The 17993-nt window shown below is 45.0% G+C and overlaps 1 protein-coding gene across 4 annotated transcripts in view; it reads right to left on the minus strand.

Moving 5' to 3' along the window:
* tln1 (talin 1) overlaps positions 1-17993 on the minus strand; it is a 78308-nt gene that overhangs the window by 21918 nt on the left and 38397 nt on the right. For all 4 annotated transcript variants that reach the window (XM_018744767.2, XM_018744769.2, XM_018744768.2 and 1 more), the window contains exons 14-31: positions 17578-17758; positions 17275-17388; positions 16979-17087; positions 16045-16253; positions 15659-15757; positions 8038-8205; positions 7270-7564; positions 6814-6980; positions 6507-6635; positions 5254-5367; positions 4524-4637; positions 3808-3942; positions 3377-3505; positions 2582-2684; positions 2237-2445; positions 1737-1856; positions 991-1188; positions 471-610 (exon numbers count right to left, since the gene is read on the minus strand). In XM_018744767.2, coding sequence (XP_018600283.1) covers positions 471-610; positions 991-1188; positions 1737-1856; positions 2237-2445; positions 2582-2684; positions 3377-3505; positions 3808-3942; positions 4524-4637; positions 5254-5367; positions 6507-6635; positions 6814-6980; positions 7270-7564; positions 8038-8205; positions 15659-15757; positions 16045-16253; positions 16979-17087; positions 17275-17388; positions 17578-17758 — 2733 coding nt within the window. The remainder of the gene's footprint in view (positions 1-470; positions 611-990; positions 1189-1736; positions 1857-2236; positions 2446-2581; positions 2685-3376; positions 3506-3807; positions 3943-4523; positions 4638-5253; positions 5368-6506; positions 6636-6813; positions 6981-7269; positions 7565-8037; positions 8206-15658; positions 15758-16044; positions 16254-16978; positions 17088-17274; positions 17389-17577; positions 17759-17993) is intronic.

Genomic DNA, 17993 nt, shown 5'->3' on the forward strand with positions numbered 1-17993 from the left:
CTGAGCAACAGCATCAAGTACCGCAACGCATGATGAGGACAATGGAAAACCAGACATGGCTTTGAATCCAACTCGGTCTGTGTGGAGGTTACATGTTCTCCCCGTATTCATGCTGGTTTCCTCACAGTCCAAAGACATGTTTTAGGTGAACTGGTGACTAAATATGTGTGTGAGTGTGTGTTACATTGCTCTGCTGTGTAAGTGTAAGAATAATTCTATGGAGTTAAGGCGTATTGGATTACAAAGGCGTCCGCTGTAATCACCATTTTATAATAATAAACTGGACTTGTGAATGAAAGATCACAGATTTACACCAAAACAAACACCATTACTGACATCCTTTAGCAGTTATAGTTTTACGACTGAATATACCGTAACCCTAAATGTAGCATTTGAGCAAGTTTTAGAGGACATGTTCTCTGAATCAACTGTAAAATGTAGGTGTTTTGTGAGATGCTGAAGCTGTTTACCGGGCAGCAGCTGCAAGTTGGTTCTTCAGGTTGGGAGCGTTGGGGTCGGTAGACAGGGCTTTGGCAGCTAGCAGGAGTTTGCTGGAGGACATGGAGATTGTCTTCAGGTTGGTGACTACCTGAGTCTGGTCTTCCTTGGACTGATGGGGAGAGGAAATCAGATGCGGATAACTTAGTTGGCCGGAATCATAAGCCCTGTTTTCTCAGAAGGATTTCACCTTCATCCGATACCAAGTAAAACACACAGTGTAAGATTACATACACGTATGTTTGGACGAAGGATGCTAAGATTATATTCATATTCTAAAACAATATTTTTCTTGGTAAAGTTCACAAGTACTGTACCTCAACCAAACCAAATCAGACACAGATACCGCATTATGCAGAGGTAAATATACAGTAAATATCGAAGGTACACAGAGCGATACGATCTTAGCCAAGATAAAGCAAAGAGGCTCCCAGTAAACGTTGAAAGCATTTCAAGCAACGTCTGCAATTGCCACATGCAGGTAGACCGCACCTGCGGCTGTCCAGCCATGTCCACGCCGGCCTCCAGGAAGTCATTGAAGTTTTTGCCAAACTTGCCCGAAGCTCTGGCCAGGTCCTCCGTTGTGCCACGGGATGCCTGGACCAGCTCGTTGGCTGACTGGTTGAGGCCGGCTGCGGCCTGGTTAAGGTTGGCCTGTGCCTCCTGGAAACTCTTCCCACTTGCTGGGAACTAGTGAAAGGAACAAAGAGACAGAGTCTTTAACATCCACTGACTTCAACTGCTGAACTAGAACAGGTAAAATGGCAAAAATAATGGTTAAAAAAAATCCATGTTAACTTTAGAACAGAGGAAGTTTAATATTTTATTCCCTTTCTAGTACTTATGTTGCTTAAACGATATTTTTACATATTTAAGCAGCTGGTTGTTTTACTGAGGGAGCTGCGGTTACGGTGCCTTTAACTACCATGTCACCTGCTGCCTCTAGTTCATATAAGACCTTGTATATGGCCATTTTGAAATTCCAGAGGAGTTTCTAGCTGCCAGGTTGGACAGCAGGCGGTGTAGTGGTAAGAGCTGTCACCTTTGCACTAGAAGAATTCAGGATTGAATCTCACCTCCTGCTGTAGTACCCTCAATAAAGGTACTTTAACTGAATTGCTCGAGTAAAAACTACTCAGCTGTATAAATGGGGAAAGCAGTGTAAGCAGGTTAGCTTCAGATAAATGAATACATGTAAATGTAGGTTTGTATGTGTCTTCCTCTCTGGGTCAACACACCGAGTCGGCAAGCAGCCTTTTGCTGGCCTCTCCAATGGTCCTGATGGCGTTGTCCACATCCCTCTGTCCCGGCAGGCAGTTCACACTCCTGTTCAGGGCCTGGGAGACAGCCTTCGCCACCTAGACACAAACACACACACAAAGATCACCACCAACTAGATTTTACCCCAAGCAACTGGGAAAAAGGCTGACTTCACAGATGCATATTTATCTTCAGACTTTCAGAAATGATGTGGCAGTTGCTTTCATCTCTTACCTCGCTGCCAGGGCATCCAATTGCACATGTTTGCTTAGGACAGGAAAGTGTCACAAAGCCATAAGAACGGTGCACCGCTGCAGGTGCTAAATTGGTGCTTAGTGTACTTTCTTTTCAAAGAAATCACTGCGGTAATGTACAGGGAGAAGCTCTGTAAGAGACTTTCAGGTTTCTATCTGAAAGTGATCACAGCCCTCTGTAGCACCCCTTCGGGCCCCATAGCAGCAGGTGAGCGGTGAGATACCTGGGCCAGGCGCTGCTGGCTGTCAGGGTCTCCAGGCTTGGCAATGGCTCTCTTGGTCTCCTCAATGAGGTTAGCTGACTTGTCCATGACATCACTGGTGCAGTCCAGCATGGCGTTGCGAGCTTGCGGGTCAGTGGTATTGGCTGCCACGCCGCGGGCAGCAGATGCCAGCGAACGCAGGGCCTGAGCCACGTCTCGCGCTGCCATGCCTGCAGAGGGCGCCGATATGACACATCACACAATGAACACTGATCCCAGCTGCGGGCAGGGCAGCCTGGTTTATGCAAGCGGTTGACAGGCGTGTGGAAATCCTTCCAGTCACACTCTTTGACAGAGGCACAGTACCTGTGTAGTTCTCGTTGCCCTGGGTGGCCTCGCTGAGCAGCTGGGCAATGGCAGAACTCACAGCCTTGGTGCTGGTGCCAAGGTCCTGGGAGCACTTCTCCAGCTGTAAGCCAGACAGGATGAGAGGAGCAAGCCAGTTGAGTGCCAGATTGAGTACACGCAGGAAAAATTCACACTGGGGATATATTACAACACTTCAACTGAAAAACCAAATATAAGCATGCTTTGAAATGTAAAAAAGAATTTAAAAGAATTCTCTTGGAGTATGTGAAACGGTGCAGGTATTCCTGCGATGTTTTTTTGCAGTGACATAGCACCTGTGTGAGTTAAAAGATGTGTAAATTTTCTGTTTGTTTATTTCATCAAAGGCCATGCGGAACATAAGAGGAAAGGGGATCAGCGTATGTAAAGGAATATCCTGCCACTGCGACATTCAGATGAACAGCTATCTTGTGTAAATAAGCAGGTGGGAGAAGCATATGGAGCACCCAATTTGCGTTGTTATACAAGTTTGAAAAGATAGAAGGCACACACCACAGTCCCACAAGCTGTGAAAACATACACTACAAAAATAAGCAGCGAAACGAAGCGATGTTGCATCGTCTAAAATCATACACACGTTATCGCTGTCGAAACCATGTGCTGTAAAACTGTCGTTGCACGAGGTCGCCCACTCGCTTGTGGTCTGCGGGGGGGTGCTTGCTATGTGTGAGCAAAAGCGCAGAGCTAACAAGGCAGGGGTGTGCTGCTCCGTGGGAACAAGGATGTGTGAAGAGGGTGCAAGGGCAGCCTCACCGTCTCCCCGGGAAGGGGCTTGAGCTTCCCTTCCGCTGCTGAAGCCTTGGCCTCTTGCATGTCTCTCTCAAGACCCCGCACCACCGTGAGCGCATTGTCTATCTCCAGGGGGCCACAAGCTTCCTGTGCCTGTAAGGGGGGGAGGGGGGAGTGTCCACACAAATGCACACACAGAGGATGAGGAGGACAGCAGAGTTCAAAGCCACGGCCTTCTTCTGAGGAAGTGCGTGCAAGCATGTGCACCGCGTGCAACAACTTCAGTCGGCTACAGGAAGCTGATGCTGAAATACTGACATCCTTCAGCAGATGTTACAAACAGTATGGTGTTATCCAGATCAAGAAGATACAATAAGCTGAGTGGCTGGATTAATCGGGTGGTTTCTGTTACACATTATGTCACACACTGTCGAGGACCTCTGTTGGGCGCTCACCCTCTGCGCTGCTGTGCGGAGCTCGCCAAGGGCGTTGGCCAGGTTCTTGGCACATTGGCTAAGCTGCATGGCTGAGGCCTGATCGCTGATGGTTGGCACAGTGGCCTTGGCTGCTGTTACCATCTTTGCTCCAGGCTACAATGAGAGTTGAGGTGTCATTGTCACAGTTGAATAGAGAAAGTTATTTACCACCAGTGAGTTCTTTACCAGCAACAGATGAGCAAAAGATGAAAACTGAGTCACAACAAAGTAGAGAAATATTTGGAAAATGCAAATTCAAAAAAAAATATCATACTAGAACGCAAAGGTAAAAGGTTACAATATCTGTGCTCATTCAGCCCTAAGAAGATCCAAAACCTGCCCTTTTCCCAGAATTCAATCACATCCCAAATGTATCAGAATGCTCGGATTGGCCTTGCACTTGAAACACAGCAAAGAGTAATATAATATTCCCAGAAAATATCCTATAAAGATGTACTGCAATAAAGTAAAATGTGTGAATGAACTTGGACCGCAAAGGGCATTCCTAGTAATGAAAATGGTGGTACTTCTATTAGAGCTAAAGAAGCATTAGAAATCAACCCAGGCCTTTTTAAGTTTAACGTACTGCTGAGCAGGTAGATGAATATTTAAATAAATACTTTTTCCATCATTTCACCTACTCCATCTACATGGCACTGTGTTTTAAGTCACAGCACTGAGGTGTGTGTCCTCACCTGCAGGAAGTTCTGGCTGGCTCCAATGAGGGCCAGCTGGGCGCTAGGACTGTCCGGCTGGGACTGACTCCCCCGCACCCCCTGGACCAGCATGGGGATCTGGTCGGCCACCACCTGTCATTCACACAGACAACAGGTAAGGGTCCATTTCCCATCAGCACCCTGAGCCAAGCAGGGTGTGGAGGCAACAGCACAGATGCTACTTCTTAAAGCTCACTGTAGGGGTCGCTACACCACAACTTCCTGCTCAATGAAGCTTGAAATAATCTTCCAGTTCCACTTTCTTCAATCCAAAGCTGCAAGTGGTGTATATCAAATATTTTTCAGAGCTGAAAACCTTTATGATTGCACGTAATTAAAGGAAGAAGGGTGTAAAGAGACTGAGTGAAGTGTACATAGAAAGAGCTGCACAATGCAATAACCAGCACCAGAAAGTGGTAATACAAAGAACAGTCAAGAAGCATTCTTTAAGGTCTCAGAGAAACATTCACTTCTCAGGCAGAACTGGCATTACGGTTACAGGAAACAGAGACCTCAACCTAATAACCCTGCTCATGGGTAATTTTCACTTGAGCAGCCTTAAGGTGTTTCCTGTACACAAGGGTATACTGTTCCGGTATGACTGTGGAAGTTTACAGTAGGTAAAAAATTTGGTAACATGCGCTGTGTGGGTGCACGCGTCTGTACGTGTGACCGCAGGAGAACTGATGCTGCTGCTGCTGCTTCTCACCTTACAGCTCTGCACGAGCTGCTGCTGGGCTGCTGGGTTCTTGTTGGATGAGGCAGCATGCTGTGCTGCGGCGATGGTCTGCGTAGCTGCCGCCGCCGCCTGCTTGGCTGCGTTCTGCAGGACATAAGCGGGACACCTTTTAGCATCCCTCAAAACGGAGGCCATCACCCGGACGGCACGGTTTAACTGATCAACGATGACATACTAACACAAATAAGGAGGCACTCAATCACATAATGAATATGCTGCAAATTCTTAAAGTGCTTGCCCACAATGAATAATTAAATTACTACACCATAAACCAAAAGTTCAAAGTCTTACAGGGAACATGGGAAACAAACTGAAGACAGACACTATGTTGCACTGTGGTTGTACCTAGTGTAACCAAAGGCACCAGGAAGAAACAATTTCCCTTTACAGCCTAACAGTGCCACGTTCACATTACATTTACACGTACTGAAGTAGCTGATGCTTTCCTCCAGTGAGCTACAATCATTTACACATACAGCTGGGTAATTTTTACTACATCAAACCAGGGTAAGCACCTTGCTCAAGGGCACTACAGCAAGAGGCAGGATTCGAACCGGGGTCCTCAAGTGGAAGGCAGCCTTCGTTTCTGGATTATGCGCTACAGTTAACGGTACGCTAAGCGCCATTTCAAACAGTCAAACGCTTTAATTTGATGTGCAGCTTTTCAAACAGCAGCTTCCTGTCTGACCTTGAAAGAAGCCTCCCCAATGTGTTACTACCACGTCATCCACAACATAACTGCTTGTCTCATCTGAGCTTCCCCATAGCATCAAACATCCCCAAATATGGAAGAGTGCAGTTGAAACCCTTACAACTGTAAAGGCATTTCTTTTTCCTTCAGTGACACTGCTCTGAGTCTCTTAGAGCGCCAGAAGTTCCTCAAGTCGAGTTCCTATGGCAATTAAACACTAGAGCAGGCTCCCTGGTTCCTGTTCAACGCAGCAAACGAAAACAAGCAGCATGAAAGCAAACTGTGTGTAGGGTGAGTACCCAGCAGTGCTTGTTCTGCTGGGGAATCCCTTGGCCTTGAGGTGTTCCACATTACCACAACTTTATTACACCTTGTGACCCAACACCCATATCTCTCCCCACAGAATTGGGCTTAGAGGAGTGCCTGTACAAAGAGATATGGCAGAAATATGGAAGGAGGCGGTAAAGTACTGACTGTATGTGTGGGGGAGGTGTCCTGTAGGTCCCTCCAGTGAGACCCGTTTACTCCCTACCTCCAGTTTGTTGACCAGCCTCTTCTTGATGGCGTTCTGTGCCGCTGCGTTGGTGGCCATACGCAGGCCCTCAGCAGCCTCACGCAATTTCTGTTGCTGTTCCTCGCTGTCTGGGTTTGCAGCCGCACCCTTCATCAGAAATGAGAATGCTCATATTAATACCAGGAAGAGAGAGAGATCGCTCATGGATAATACAGGAAATGCTCAAAAGGAGGCACACAGTAGAGAAATGGGGTATCGTCATCTCTATCATTAGCTCAGCTATGGCTCTGGAGTTTAAATATAAGAACCATGTCTGAGATCTGACCTTGGCGGCCTCAACCATCTTGGCGGTAGCATCAGCCAGGAGTTTGGCGGCTGAGAGCAACTTGCGGGAGTTCTCCAGATCTGTTTCTCCCTCGGCATCAGCCTTGATGGCGTTGACCAGATCTGAGGTGGCTTGGGCCAGGATACGAGCCTGCCGCACCATCTCCCCTACAAAACAGACACCAAACTGAGGAAGTACAGCTTAAAAGCTGGCTTCTCTTTTGGAACAAGTCATTACAGCTTAAATACTTTTTTCTCCCTTATTATTTTAGAGTTCTTAAACTCCTGACACACTTCACACTAGCTTCAAGTGTATATGTAGACCATCACATACTGAAGGACATTTCAGAGAAATAGGTCTAAATTCTAAAATACTTTCAAAGTTGAAGAGGTGTCCCTGCAGATCCACTTTTCAACCCCTCACCATGCTGCCCAACCCTCTGTCCTGATCCCTTACCTGCATCACCCATGGAGCTGAAAATGTTCTCGGTGACATCCAGGATGCGGTCAGTGGCCTCTCCATGGCGCCCAATGGGATGCCCCCCAGAGGCGTACTGCTTGATGTGTTGCAGTAATTCGTTGAGAGCGTGTGTCACACCCGTGGCAGCCGTGCCCACTTGCTTGAGCAGCTGCTCGTCGTTGGTGGCGGCCTGCGATGCCTCCACGCAGCCCTCAACCGACTTAGCCACCAACTTGCCTGCCTCAATCAGCTGCTCCTGGCACACGGGTGAGCTAATAGTGGGCGCTACCACCTAGTTGGGTAGGCACGGGGAGATGGAGCATTTGAAGAAAACATTTTATTACAATCAGCTCTAAGTCTGGAAAAGCAACAACAATCCAATATCAACATTAACAGAAAGAAAAAACAAAGTAACCTTTTAAACAAATGAAGAACAGATTTTTTTTTTTTTTTTTTAAAGGGAATAAACATGCATCTGTGCTTTATACAAAAGAACTATTAAGTTAAATAAAATTGTGCACTGTGTGGACGCAAAGAATGAAACAAGAAAACAAAACAAATGCATGCAAACGGAGAAATCTCAGACAACCCTTCATTGTACGTTCTTTGTAATTAGTATTCATTGCAGCTGCACTTTGTTTTAACATGTCAAATACAGAGTTCAAATTTCCTTCTCCTACAGGTGGTCTTGCAGAAGATCAAGTCAGAGGAGATGCGAGGACTGCAGGGACAGTCGGCTGGGCGAGATGGGAGTGAAGTCCTTACCCGTGTACAGGCCACCAGTTGAGAGGTGGACAGAGCGCACTGTGTGGCGGCGGCAATCACACGGTTTTGGAGGGCAGCGTCCTCCGTCTTCTGGGCCACATTCTTGGCCTTCAGCACCAGCGCGGCAGCCGCGTTGGCTACGGCCTTGGCCAGCTGCATCAGCATATCCTGCAAGGGAGACCCCGGAGCGGAGAGCGGGTGGTTAGTGTGACTTTGCTGGGCAGTGGCTCACATGTCATTCCAAGTAGGCTGGGTTAGCAACAGATGCTTTTGCTCTACGCACTGCTGCACTGGGACACTGGGATTTCTCCCATTGCCCCAGTTGACAGGGATATCTGGGTTCTTTTATTTAGAATAATCTAAGTGCATTTACTAATTACATTCACATGCTTTAACTGGAAAAAATTATAAACCGGAAAATTGGTTTTAATTACAATTCAAAACACTGAAACTGAGGACTGATGATTAGTCACAATTATTTGGAACATGTGGGCAAGGGGGTAATCGGATGGAATCAAGGCTGCAGAATTTGTGATACAGAATTTTTAAAAAAAACTGAAAATAAAGTCATTACTGAATTAGACAGAAAATAGAGGTGAAATTGGAACTGTACGCTGTCATTTTCACACTTCTAAGAGCATCAGATCAGCATTTGGAGCATGTGCTTGAGACATTCGTCTCCAAGGCTGCTGTCCTTGCTATGAACACCTTGGATTACCTCCACATAAAAGCCATCTACGGAGGGACAGGGACAGGACTGACCAAACAGGCTCTCTGGTAAACCCTTATGAACCATACAGACAACTACAAGGAGGTTTGATGTTGTACACGATTGTACAATAAAGATGACGGCAACGACAACAACAATGAAAAGAAAAACAATAATGGCTCTTCAGTTTTATACCCTGTGTCGCTCAGCTCTCCACCCACACCTAGAACCCAGACGACACTGAAGAGGAGAAGGTGTTTCACTAAACGCCGGGTACTGACACTGATCCGATTCCCATGAGATCCCACCGGTCACACACCTTCCTGAAGTTATTGTTCTCTGACAAGTCATATGGGTCCAAAGGCTTTTGTTCAGTCTAGACACGTACTAAGCGGGACTTTCATGAGTGTCCTCTGTCTCAGTGTCCCTTTTCCTGTTTGCTTTTACATTCAAGAAGTCATTCATGATGATTTCCCTTGAAGTTCTACTGACCACAAGAAAGGGCGGGCAAAATTTTCTTCATCACGGTGCAGGGAATTTCCTGGAGCGTCGGGTGGGGGGGTCCTGTTGCTGCTCACGATTGTGAGGGGTCATCATGACCTCAGCGTTTCCAGCTAATGTGGCCACGGAGGACAAGGTGGGCTCAGCGGGTCGGCCAGAAGCCACACGTGGAAGTCATTGTGTAGGAGCGGGAGGACGCACCGCCCTGACGCCACAACCGCTTACGTCAGCACTGGGGGGGTCTGCAAACGACCCGACAGGTTCCCATTTTCCAAAAGCAAATAGGCCAACAGCTCCCATATTTCTGACGGCCACAAAGAACAACAATTGCCCCACGTTCCATTCCAGATGCCAGGAATGTTTTAGATGCCTTCTGAGATGGTGCGTTTCTGCAGATTCACACATCGTTTCCACAGTAAGAGGTCTAAATGTCTATTTCCCAAATGTTGGGGAAAAACCAAAGGGGGGGAGGAGAGGAGAAGGCCTGGACAACTCGCCGGATCAAACCGCAGCAGTAACATGTCCCATTCAGAGCTCCGATTCCCTGTCAAGGCAGACACATTCTGACTGGGACATCAGCCACCAACACTTGGATTCACTTACTCTAAACCCAGATGTTTTGAATAAAAATACTTCATTTGTTTTCCAACACAACATTCAACCTTTTCCTTAAACATTACTAAAGTCCACTTTCTTCTTTGATAAGTCAACTTTTATTCATTTAAACTGATTCATAATGCAAGAATCCAGTCTCTCCCAGCAATTATTTTGCACGTGTTTTCTTTTTCTTGTTGCTAGGCTTGTAGTAACAAGTAATTTTCACTTTTAAAACAAGTTTGATTTCTGTATCTAAAGCAACTACACATGAAAGCCAATTCAAATGAACCTTTCTGACTAAAATCAGCACCTGAGGAGTCGCATTTTTCGTGCTCTTTTTCAATGTTATACACTTTAGCAAATGTGTACTAGCAATCTGCTATTTAAAAAGAAAGAGCGAAATGTGATACTGAGTGCTACAACATAATTAAATGTATGGGGCACAGGGGACAGTGGTTAAGGACCGGAACTTGTGTTGGTTCAAATCTCCAAAGAAGAATTGTGAAGAGTGAAGCTATGAACTTTATATAGCAGAGAAACAAATCGTATCATCTCTAGTGAGCGTGAAACCAACAAAAGCTTCACGTCAACAAGGTTTCGCACGGTAAGGCCAAACAAAGCTGAAGCGATTAAAAAAGATTAAGAATTAAAAATCATTCCATCTGTCCTTAAGTTGCGAGGAAATCACGAGTTCACACTAGAGGAAGTGTACACAGCATGAGGTTTACACTACAGTGGACAGGCTATGTGGGAAAGCGTGGCTGGGTTGACAGTGAGTTCACAGGCACGTGCGGCACTTCTGTCAACGCTGAGCTGTCAAATACGTCACATATGCGAGCTGAGATCGAAGCTCCAATCTTATGATTGAATTAACTGTCCTAAAATAGTTATAAAGGGGACTTGTTTAAAGCTCAGTACATACAGTATTTGACTAAAGTTACAGTTAGAATTTAGAGGTGCCACCAAAAGGTTCGAGATGTACCCTAGACATAATCTAACATTTAACACTTGTGATGTGGAGGAAAAAGCTGCATCGTAAACAGCAGGAGGTGGTGTACTGATAATATCCACAGCCTTGCGCTCAAAAGACCCAGGTTCGAACCTGTATTCCTGCACCAGTACTCTTGATTAAGGTACTTAACCTGAACCGACAGAGGAAGAACTACCTGTACAAGAGCAAACAGCCAATATCGTAGAATAACGGCAAAACCGGTGGCTCACAGCTCCTGCTCAGTAAGCATGTGGTTCAAGTCCGTCTCAAGACGTTGGAGCTTGCATGTTTCTCCCTGTGTTTGCATCCCCCGGACATGTATGCAAGAAGGCACTTGCAAACCACTTTTACCCCTTTCTTCCTGTGGTAAGCATATGAGTGGTTACTGTGAATTAAGGTGGACTCAATGAAACTTCCATCTGTAAGAGTGAAGAATTTTAAGTAGATCTGACTACTACTGTTTGAGTCAATCTGAAGAAAAGCAGCAGCTAAATGAATAAACAATAATCATTATGAGCATAGCTAGGTATAAGTTCACAGTTAAAGTGAAAGGTATATCACATACTGTCTAACGTGATAAGTTTACAAAGCAGTTGACAAGCTACAGAGCTCAGCAAATTAATTTGACATTATTGTGCAAAATTATACTAACATAACCTGAAAAAGATCACCTAGGGTTTTATTCATCTTGCATTTTACTTAAGTCTTGGGCATGTCCTGAAATTCATACAATGTCATGGATCAGTTATAGTATATCCTCAATGTAATGGACTGACCAAGGGGGTGGGGGGGGGGGGGGTGTCCAGTACTGCCGAACGCCTGTTAACATCCAAATGCCCATGAAATAGCATCTGTATGAAACCACAAGTCTGTTACATAATACATTATATGTTCTGAAGCACAAAGCTATCTGTACTTAAAGGAAAAATTACAAATTTTGCTATATATGTATTACATACTGTGTGTTTGAAAATAATAAAGAATAAATCTATATAATAAATACATGTTGACAGAATGACGAATTACATCCATATCAAGAAATTAACTAGATTATTATAGTACAGGCTGACCAATTACTGACATATCAGTGGGAAAATACCAAAGAAGTTTCCATACAAAACTTGAGAATTCTCTCTGTGAAAGCTGAAATCTATTAAATCGGGGTTTGTTAACTTGCACAATTAACATATATTTAACCAACAGGAAGTTGCTGAGGTCTGTAATCATACTACTGTTGAAGAAAGGTGTGGTATAGCAAGCCAGAATAAGGGCTTGCTTCGTTTACTGGACACACTGTCCTGATACTGCAGTATTTTACAAATGGAATGAATCAATGTGATCCGGGACATAAAGAGCGTACATAAAAAGAATGACCGAATCCCTGTGCGCTGCAGTACTACAGGACAGCGTTCTAAATGTTATTAGGTGTTAACGTATCAGTTCATTCCTTAATGAAGCAAAGACAAGTGACATGAAAAGAATGAAAATGAATACACACTGACAAAAGTGAGCGTGGCACACCCAGGCCAGGGGAAAGGGGGATGGTGAGGAGGAGTCATTTTACCACACCTGTCGGTAATAACCGGCCCTATTTAACCCCGCCTTCCCAAACGGTAGGAGAGACTGACTCGGGAGTTCCAGACAGACGCCGGACCTGAGAGCCTGAGGAAACACAACCCCAGACCCTGAAGTCTCAACGCCCCGCACCAAGACCAGAGAACGGCACAAACACGACAGAGCACTCCTACCCTGTGCAGTTTCCCCTTCGCTGACGTGCCGCACGTGTAAATAAAAAGACAACTCTTCACCCACCAAACGCATGCTGCGTGTTTGTGTCACAGTGGGATAACAACAGGTAAACTATAACTGTAAAGGTGTAACAGCAACGAGGCTCTCTAGCCGATCAGCTGTCAGGAGGTGCTAAAAATGCAAATTCGGTCCTTGTAAATGAAAGAAATGCCTTGTAAGCCAAAGCGGGGGCATTAAATGACTCTCTAAGTCCGTAACTGTAACGGACGTGTCGCAGGGTATGACTGCACTTTCAATTCTATGTGAGATGTCACTATCCAGAGAATGCCCAGATCAGCGCAATATTACAGTACATTTTTGCAGGTCACATGGTGCTGGGCTGCACAACTATCATACACAGTGTACTGCATGGTGGGAATGAAGAATGTCAGTGCAGGCAGCCTGGAGTATCCTGACAGGTCTGTAGGTGGCGCTTGAACAGGGTCCGACTCAGATGGCCTGACTGCCTAAGCCCGACGCATGGAGAAAACGACACCGGCATTACACAGAATAATGGAATGAAAATCAAACAGTCCGGAAGCGGAACTAACAGTTTTGGAGGATAGTGCGTCACGCGTGAGTCATTCACGAGTTCATATGGCCATATCCTTGGGTTCCTGCTACTGAACTCTGCAGTATCTACAGGAGACTTTTACAGTCATCTTATCCAGATTCTGAACTGAAAGAACAATTTGCATCCCAGAATAACAAGTGTTGTTAAGATCCTTCCATTATTTATGGAACCAATGTAAACTGTGTTTTGTAAATCCTCAGGCACCAATTGCGCCATAATGTTAGGGATCAAGGTGGTATAATGTTCCCCTCTACCATGTTTCATAAAGGGAGGACGCAAGTACGAATTAAGTATGAATTTAGAAACCATTCCCTTCATTTACGGATATTATATTATGGTGTCATGTCCCTGCAGGACACTTGAAAACTTTTCCTAGTAATACTAAAATTTACTCCCATATATTAATAATCCTACTCCTATTCAATAATACTATTTTACATTTTAGCTATTCATTTTATTCTGCTCTTTCGTTCAAGTCAACTTGCATTTCAGAGATCTGCTTTGGTATAATGCTTCATCTGTGTTTCATTTCCACACAAAGTACCCATGTGGATTGTACTTTCCCCCATACTTTTGCCCCCTCATATGCCGTTGATGAACTCATTGTTTGTAAACCTCTTTCCTCTACTTTGCCAACTCATTTTTCAAATTCTAACCCCTCTACGTCCTGCCAATTCTCCACGATCTCCCTACAACTTCTCAGGGCACCTTCATGAAGACTGACTTCTTTTTTGAAAACTCAAATAGTTAACCTTTTTGGGTTATGTTCATTTTGCACTCTCTTCCTTCTTTCAGCAGCATCTATAACAACTTTTGTGTTTTCTAATTTCCACTCTTATTTCCGCTTCTGTCCTTTAGAGAGCCTTTCCATCACTGACCGCATAAAGAATACCAGGAACCTTTCTTACCAATTTTCCTGATCTCTCGAGCCATTGCTTGGCCTGTTTCCTAGCATTTCCTTCACCTTTCCTTCCTTGTGTGACTGATGTCAAAGCTTATCACCTGCCTGCAGGACCCTGCACCAACAGAACTTTTCACTGCAGGGGTTCCTGACCTTGCGCTCTTTAAATCCCTTCTCATTAACACTGCTTTTAACCTGCCTCCATTACCTGCTGTCAATGGACATAATCTTTATCCCTTGAAACATTAAACATTTCTCATCTCAGTTCTTCCGCATTACTTGAACCCGTTGCCTTGTCACCTTTTTAATCCTTATCCTTCTGAAATTAATCTGCTTTCACACGTTTTCCTCAAAAAAGTTTTATTTGTCGTACCTGGAAGAAGCAGAAACTATTCTCGAAATAATTCCTATTGCATTTGCTCAATGGTAAAAACTCTTCACTCTGCTTTGTCATATTTCCTGATAAATTATTCGAGTCTGCTTTGTTTTCTCCTGTACTCTTTTACCAAAAAATTAATTTGCATCCTTTGCATTTTTACCACAGATGCCTGATGCATCTACTCTGCATAAACTTTCTCCAGCGTGATTTAAAATTGAATTTAGCAAAGACGACCACATTTGTGGGGGTGCGGTGGTGCAGTGGGTTTGGCCGGGTACTGCTCTCTGGCAGGTCTGGGGTTCGAGTCCCGCTTGGGGTGCCTTGGGACGGACTGGCATCCCATCCTGGGTGTCTCCCCCCCCCAGACCTATGCCCTGTGTTGCCGGGTTTGGCTCCGGTCCGCCACAACCCTGCTCGGGACAAGCGGCTTCAGCCTGTGTGTGTGTGGACTACATCTGTTATTAATTGCAATCTGTGTCTGAAGCAAACAGACTGGGAGAGATCAATGCAAAGATGTAAATCACATGTCTTACACAAGACCTAAAAGTGTTACTGAGTTATGTGCACAAAATATGGAGACCGCACAAAAAACATTCCCGTCAAAAGAAACTTTTTGGCCAGCACTTTCTGAAAGACTTATGATGGGGAAACACTATGTTATGAGTACCTGAGGACATAGGAAACACCACAATTTAAAAAAATTACTACTCTCAAACACCTCCTCTGATTATTATCCAAAGGGCTTGTGCAAGTAATTTGAGAGTCGTTTAGATTATTAAATAAATTAAAATAAATATTTGGAATAAATTAAGACATTTTGCTATTGGAAATGTAAATCACTATCAATTATTATGATTGGTTACTGAGAATTGTTTGTTGTATTCTGACAGGGTTATTTTGTTACCATCACATGAATATAAAGGGAGGTAGTCCGCCATGTACCCTTGAAAGATCCTTTACCTAGAACCTGAGCAATGCAGTCACAAAGAGGAAAAAGTTATGGGATTGCCACATCATCTCAAAATTACATCTCTCTCTATATCAAATGTTAATTAAACACCATTGTCATAGTCAGTAAATGACATTTTATGAGCTGTTATCACAACTCCATAATCTAAATCTTTGTCATTATTCCCTACATAACACATAAGTACCTGCAGGCCCACACTGGGGTAACTCACCTGGAACCGTGGATCTGCGTCGCTCTCACCAATCTGCTGCAGAAGCTCCCCGCTGGCCTGACCCACGTTACCGGCCGCCTGCAGGAGGTTCTGACGAGGCTGTGAGGGAAACGGAACAAGCAGTTAATTAATCAAAACAGGCATCTGTCAACCTTTCAGTCAACGCTGACACCAAACCAAATCATCAATCCATCGGTCAGCCTAGCAATCTACGCATCAGGTGATATTGAGATAGCATCTACATAGCATTTTGTATCATGTGTTACCCATTTCTAATACACAGTACTGTAAAAAATTTACTGCACTAGAACACAGAAACATACACTGTTGAGGAAAGCTCATAAGTACATAATGGGAAGTGCAATGGGGAACATGGTTTGGGATACCTCAGTACTCGCTGGCTGGGCAGTCTTCAGCATCTCAGACACAGCGCAGGCCAAGTTCTTAGCAGCACCGAGCAGCTGCTGCCCATTGCCACCCTCGTCTTCCATCAAGGCTGCGAGGAGCTTCACGCCCTTGGACATCTCCGTCAGGTTGGAGGAGATGGTGGTCACGGCGCAGCCCACAGCCGTGTAGTCCGTCTCAGCTGGGTCCCCTGAAGGAGATCACATGCATTTAGATAACACACAGTAACACAAAGAGGTCCTAGGGTGCTCTAAAGAGTACTTAGAAACCATACTGATGTTCACACACACTAACTAAATTATGTCTCTTGGTGTTCAACATCCATATTGGAGCTGTGAAACTCCAACAAGACCATAAACCAGAACCACAGAATTTGCTGTTTATAGGACTCTATTATGCTCAAGTCTTGGATGGACAACCTTATGTACACAACCAACTAAATACACAAAATGATGTTAACAAACCACTCAAATGTGGACATAGATGTCAAAACATTCCACACCAACTTCCTATTTATGTTTGCATTTTCAGTTCTACAGAAAACGGACTCAACTATTTCGAAAGGAAGGGGATAGATGAGAACTCGGAGTCAGGCACACCCTCCGGACATACAGCAAGGAAGAGGAGCAGTTCAGCTGAACACAGGTCATCCTGTGTCACTGAAACACACTTGGTGCTTGATGTGGAAAATCATCATTTAAAGCAGGACACTTCTAAATGCTGCCTGGAACATATACTGTGAAACATGTTGCTTTCAGAAAATGCATTGACTTTACAAATGAAACAAAATTTGTTGCAGAGGAAAAATGTCGTAAACTTGTTTTAAAGTGGCTTTACTGTGCCCTACCCGTGTCTGAGGCACGGTTACAGCTCGACAAGCAAAGCTTGCACAGCTTTACGACCGGATGAGCTCACCTGCGGTAAGATTCACCATGGAGGCAGTTCCTGCTGTAATGGCATCCACCTGTGAGTGGATCTCATGCTTTGACTCGTCCATTTTGTTTTTGCGCCAAGCTTGCGAGGCCTGGTTGACACATACACAGAAAATGGTCAATAACAGCACTCAACAAGCTTGAAGTATTTTGCATTCTGCATTTTCATTGCTTTACAACATTGATAGCACAAATGGCACAAGAGACAATTAAGGCAAATGGCTGAAGGCCTATGATGTGTCTGACTCTGAATGGAGAGTAAAGTACAGGCACACTTACTGCATCAGTGCCCAGAGGAGGCAAGGTGTCAAACTCATCCAGGGAGGCCTGGGCAGCCTGCACAGCCTGCATACTGGAGTTGATGGTTCCAGTGAGGGCCTGTTGGGCTGAGGTCTGAAAGACAATAAGCAGGAAAACATCACATTTTGCTGTGGGAACCACGCTGGACTTTTTCCCACCCAGTCAAATCAATGATACGAATGGATGTAACTTTTCATCGACAGACACTGCACGATGTGAGATGTCTGTAGAGGGTGCTTGCCCACCCCAGAATAGCATATGCAGGGATAACAGTCTCCTTACCAGAGGCGGCATGTGACCCCTGTGCATCTGGCCGCTGGTGACATGCTGCTTCGCCTGTGGCATGGAGCCCATCTGGAAGGTCTCGGAACCCCCAGCGCCAGAGCGCATGATGGCACGCAGGGCTACGGAACCCGTTTCCACCTTCCCTACTTTGTTAAACTGCTGCTGGAGAACGGTAGACCTGGGCAAGAAGAGGAGCACGGAGGAGAGGTCACCAGTAAATTACACAGAAAAGACACCGGCACAAGGTTTCATGTAAAACTGAGCAGCAGCAGGATGTTCTCACATATCAGATGTTCAAAATGCATGTTACACAAACCTCTCATAAGGATGGAGATGAATAAGGGCCACGTGGGCCATGTCACGTTCATGCAAAAACATTCATGTGTCCATGACGAGACACAAATATGACATTT

This window comes from Scleropages formosus, chromosome 6, assembly GCF_900964775.1.
Source record: "Scleropages formosus chromosome 6, fSclFor1.1, whole genome shotgun sequence".
Classification (NCBI taxonomy): Eukaryota; Metazoa; Chordata; class Actinopteri; order Osteoglossiformes; family Osteoglossidae; genus Scleropages; species Scleropages formosus.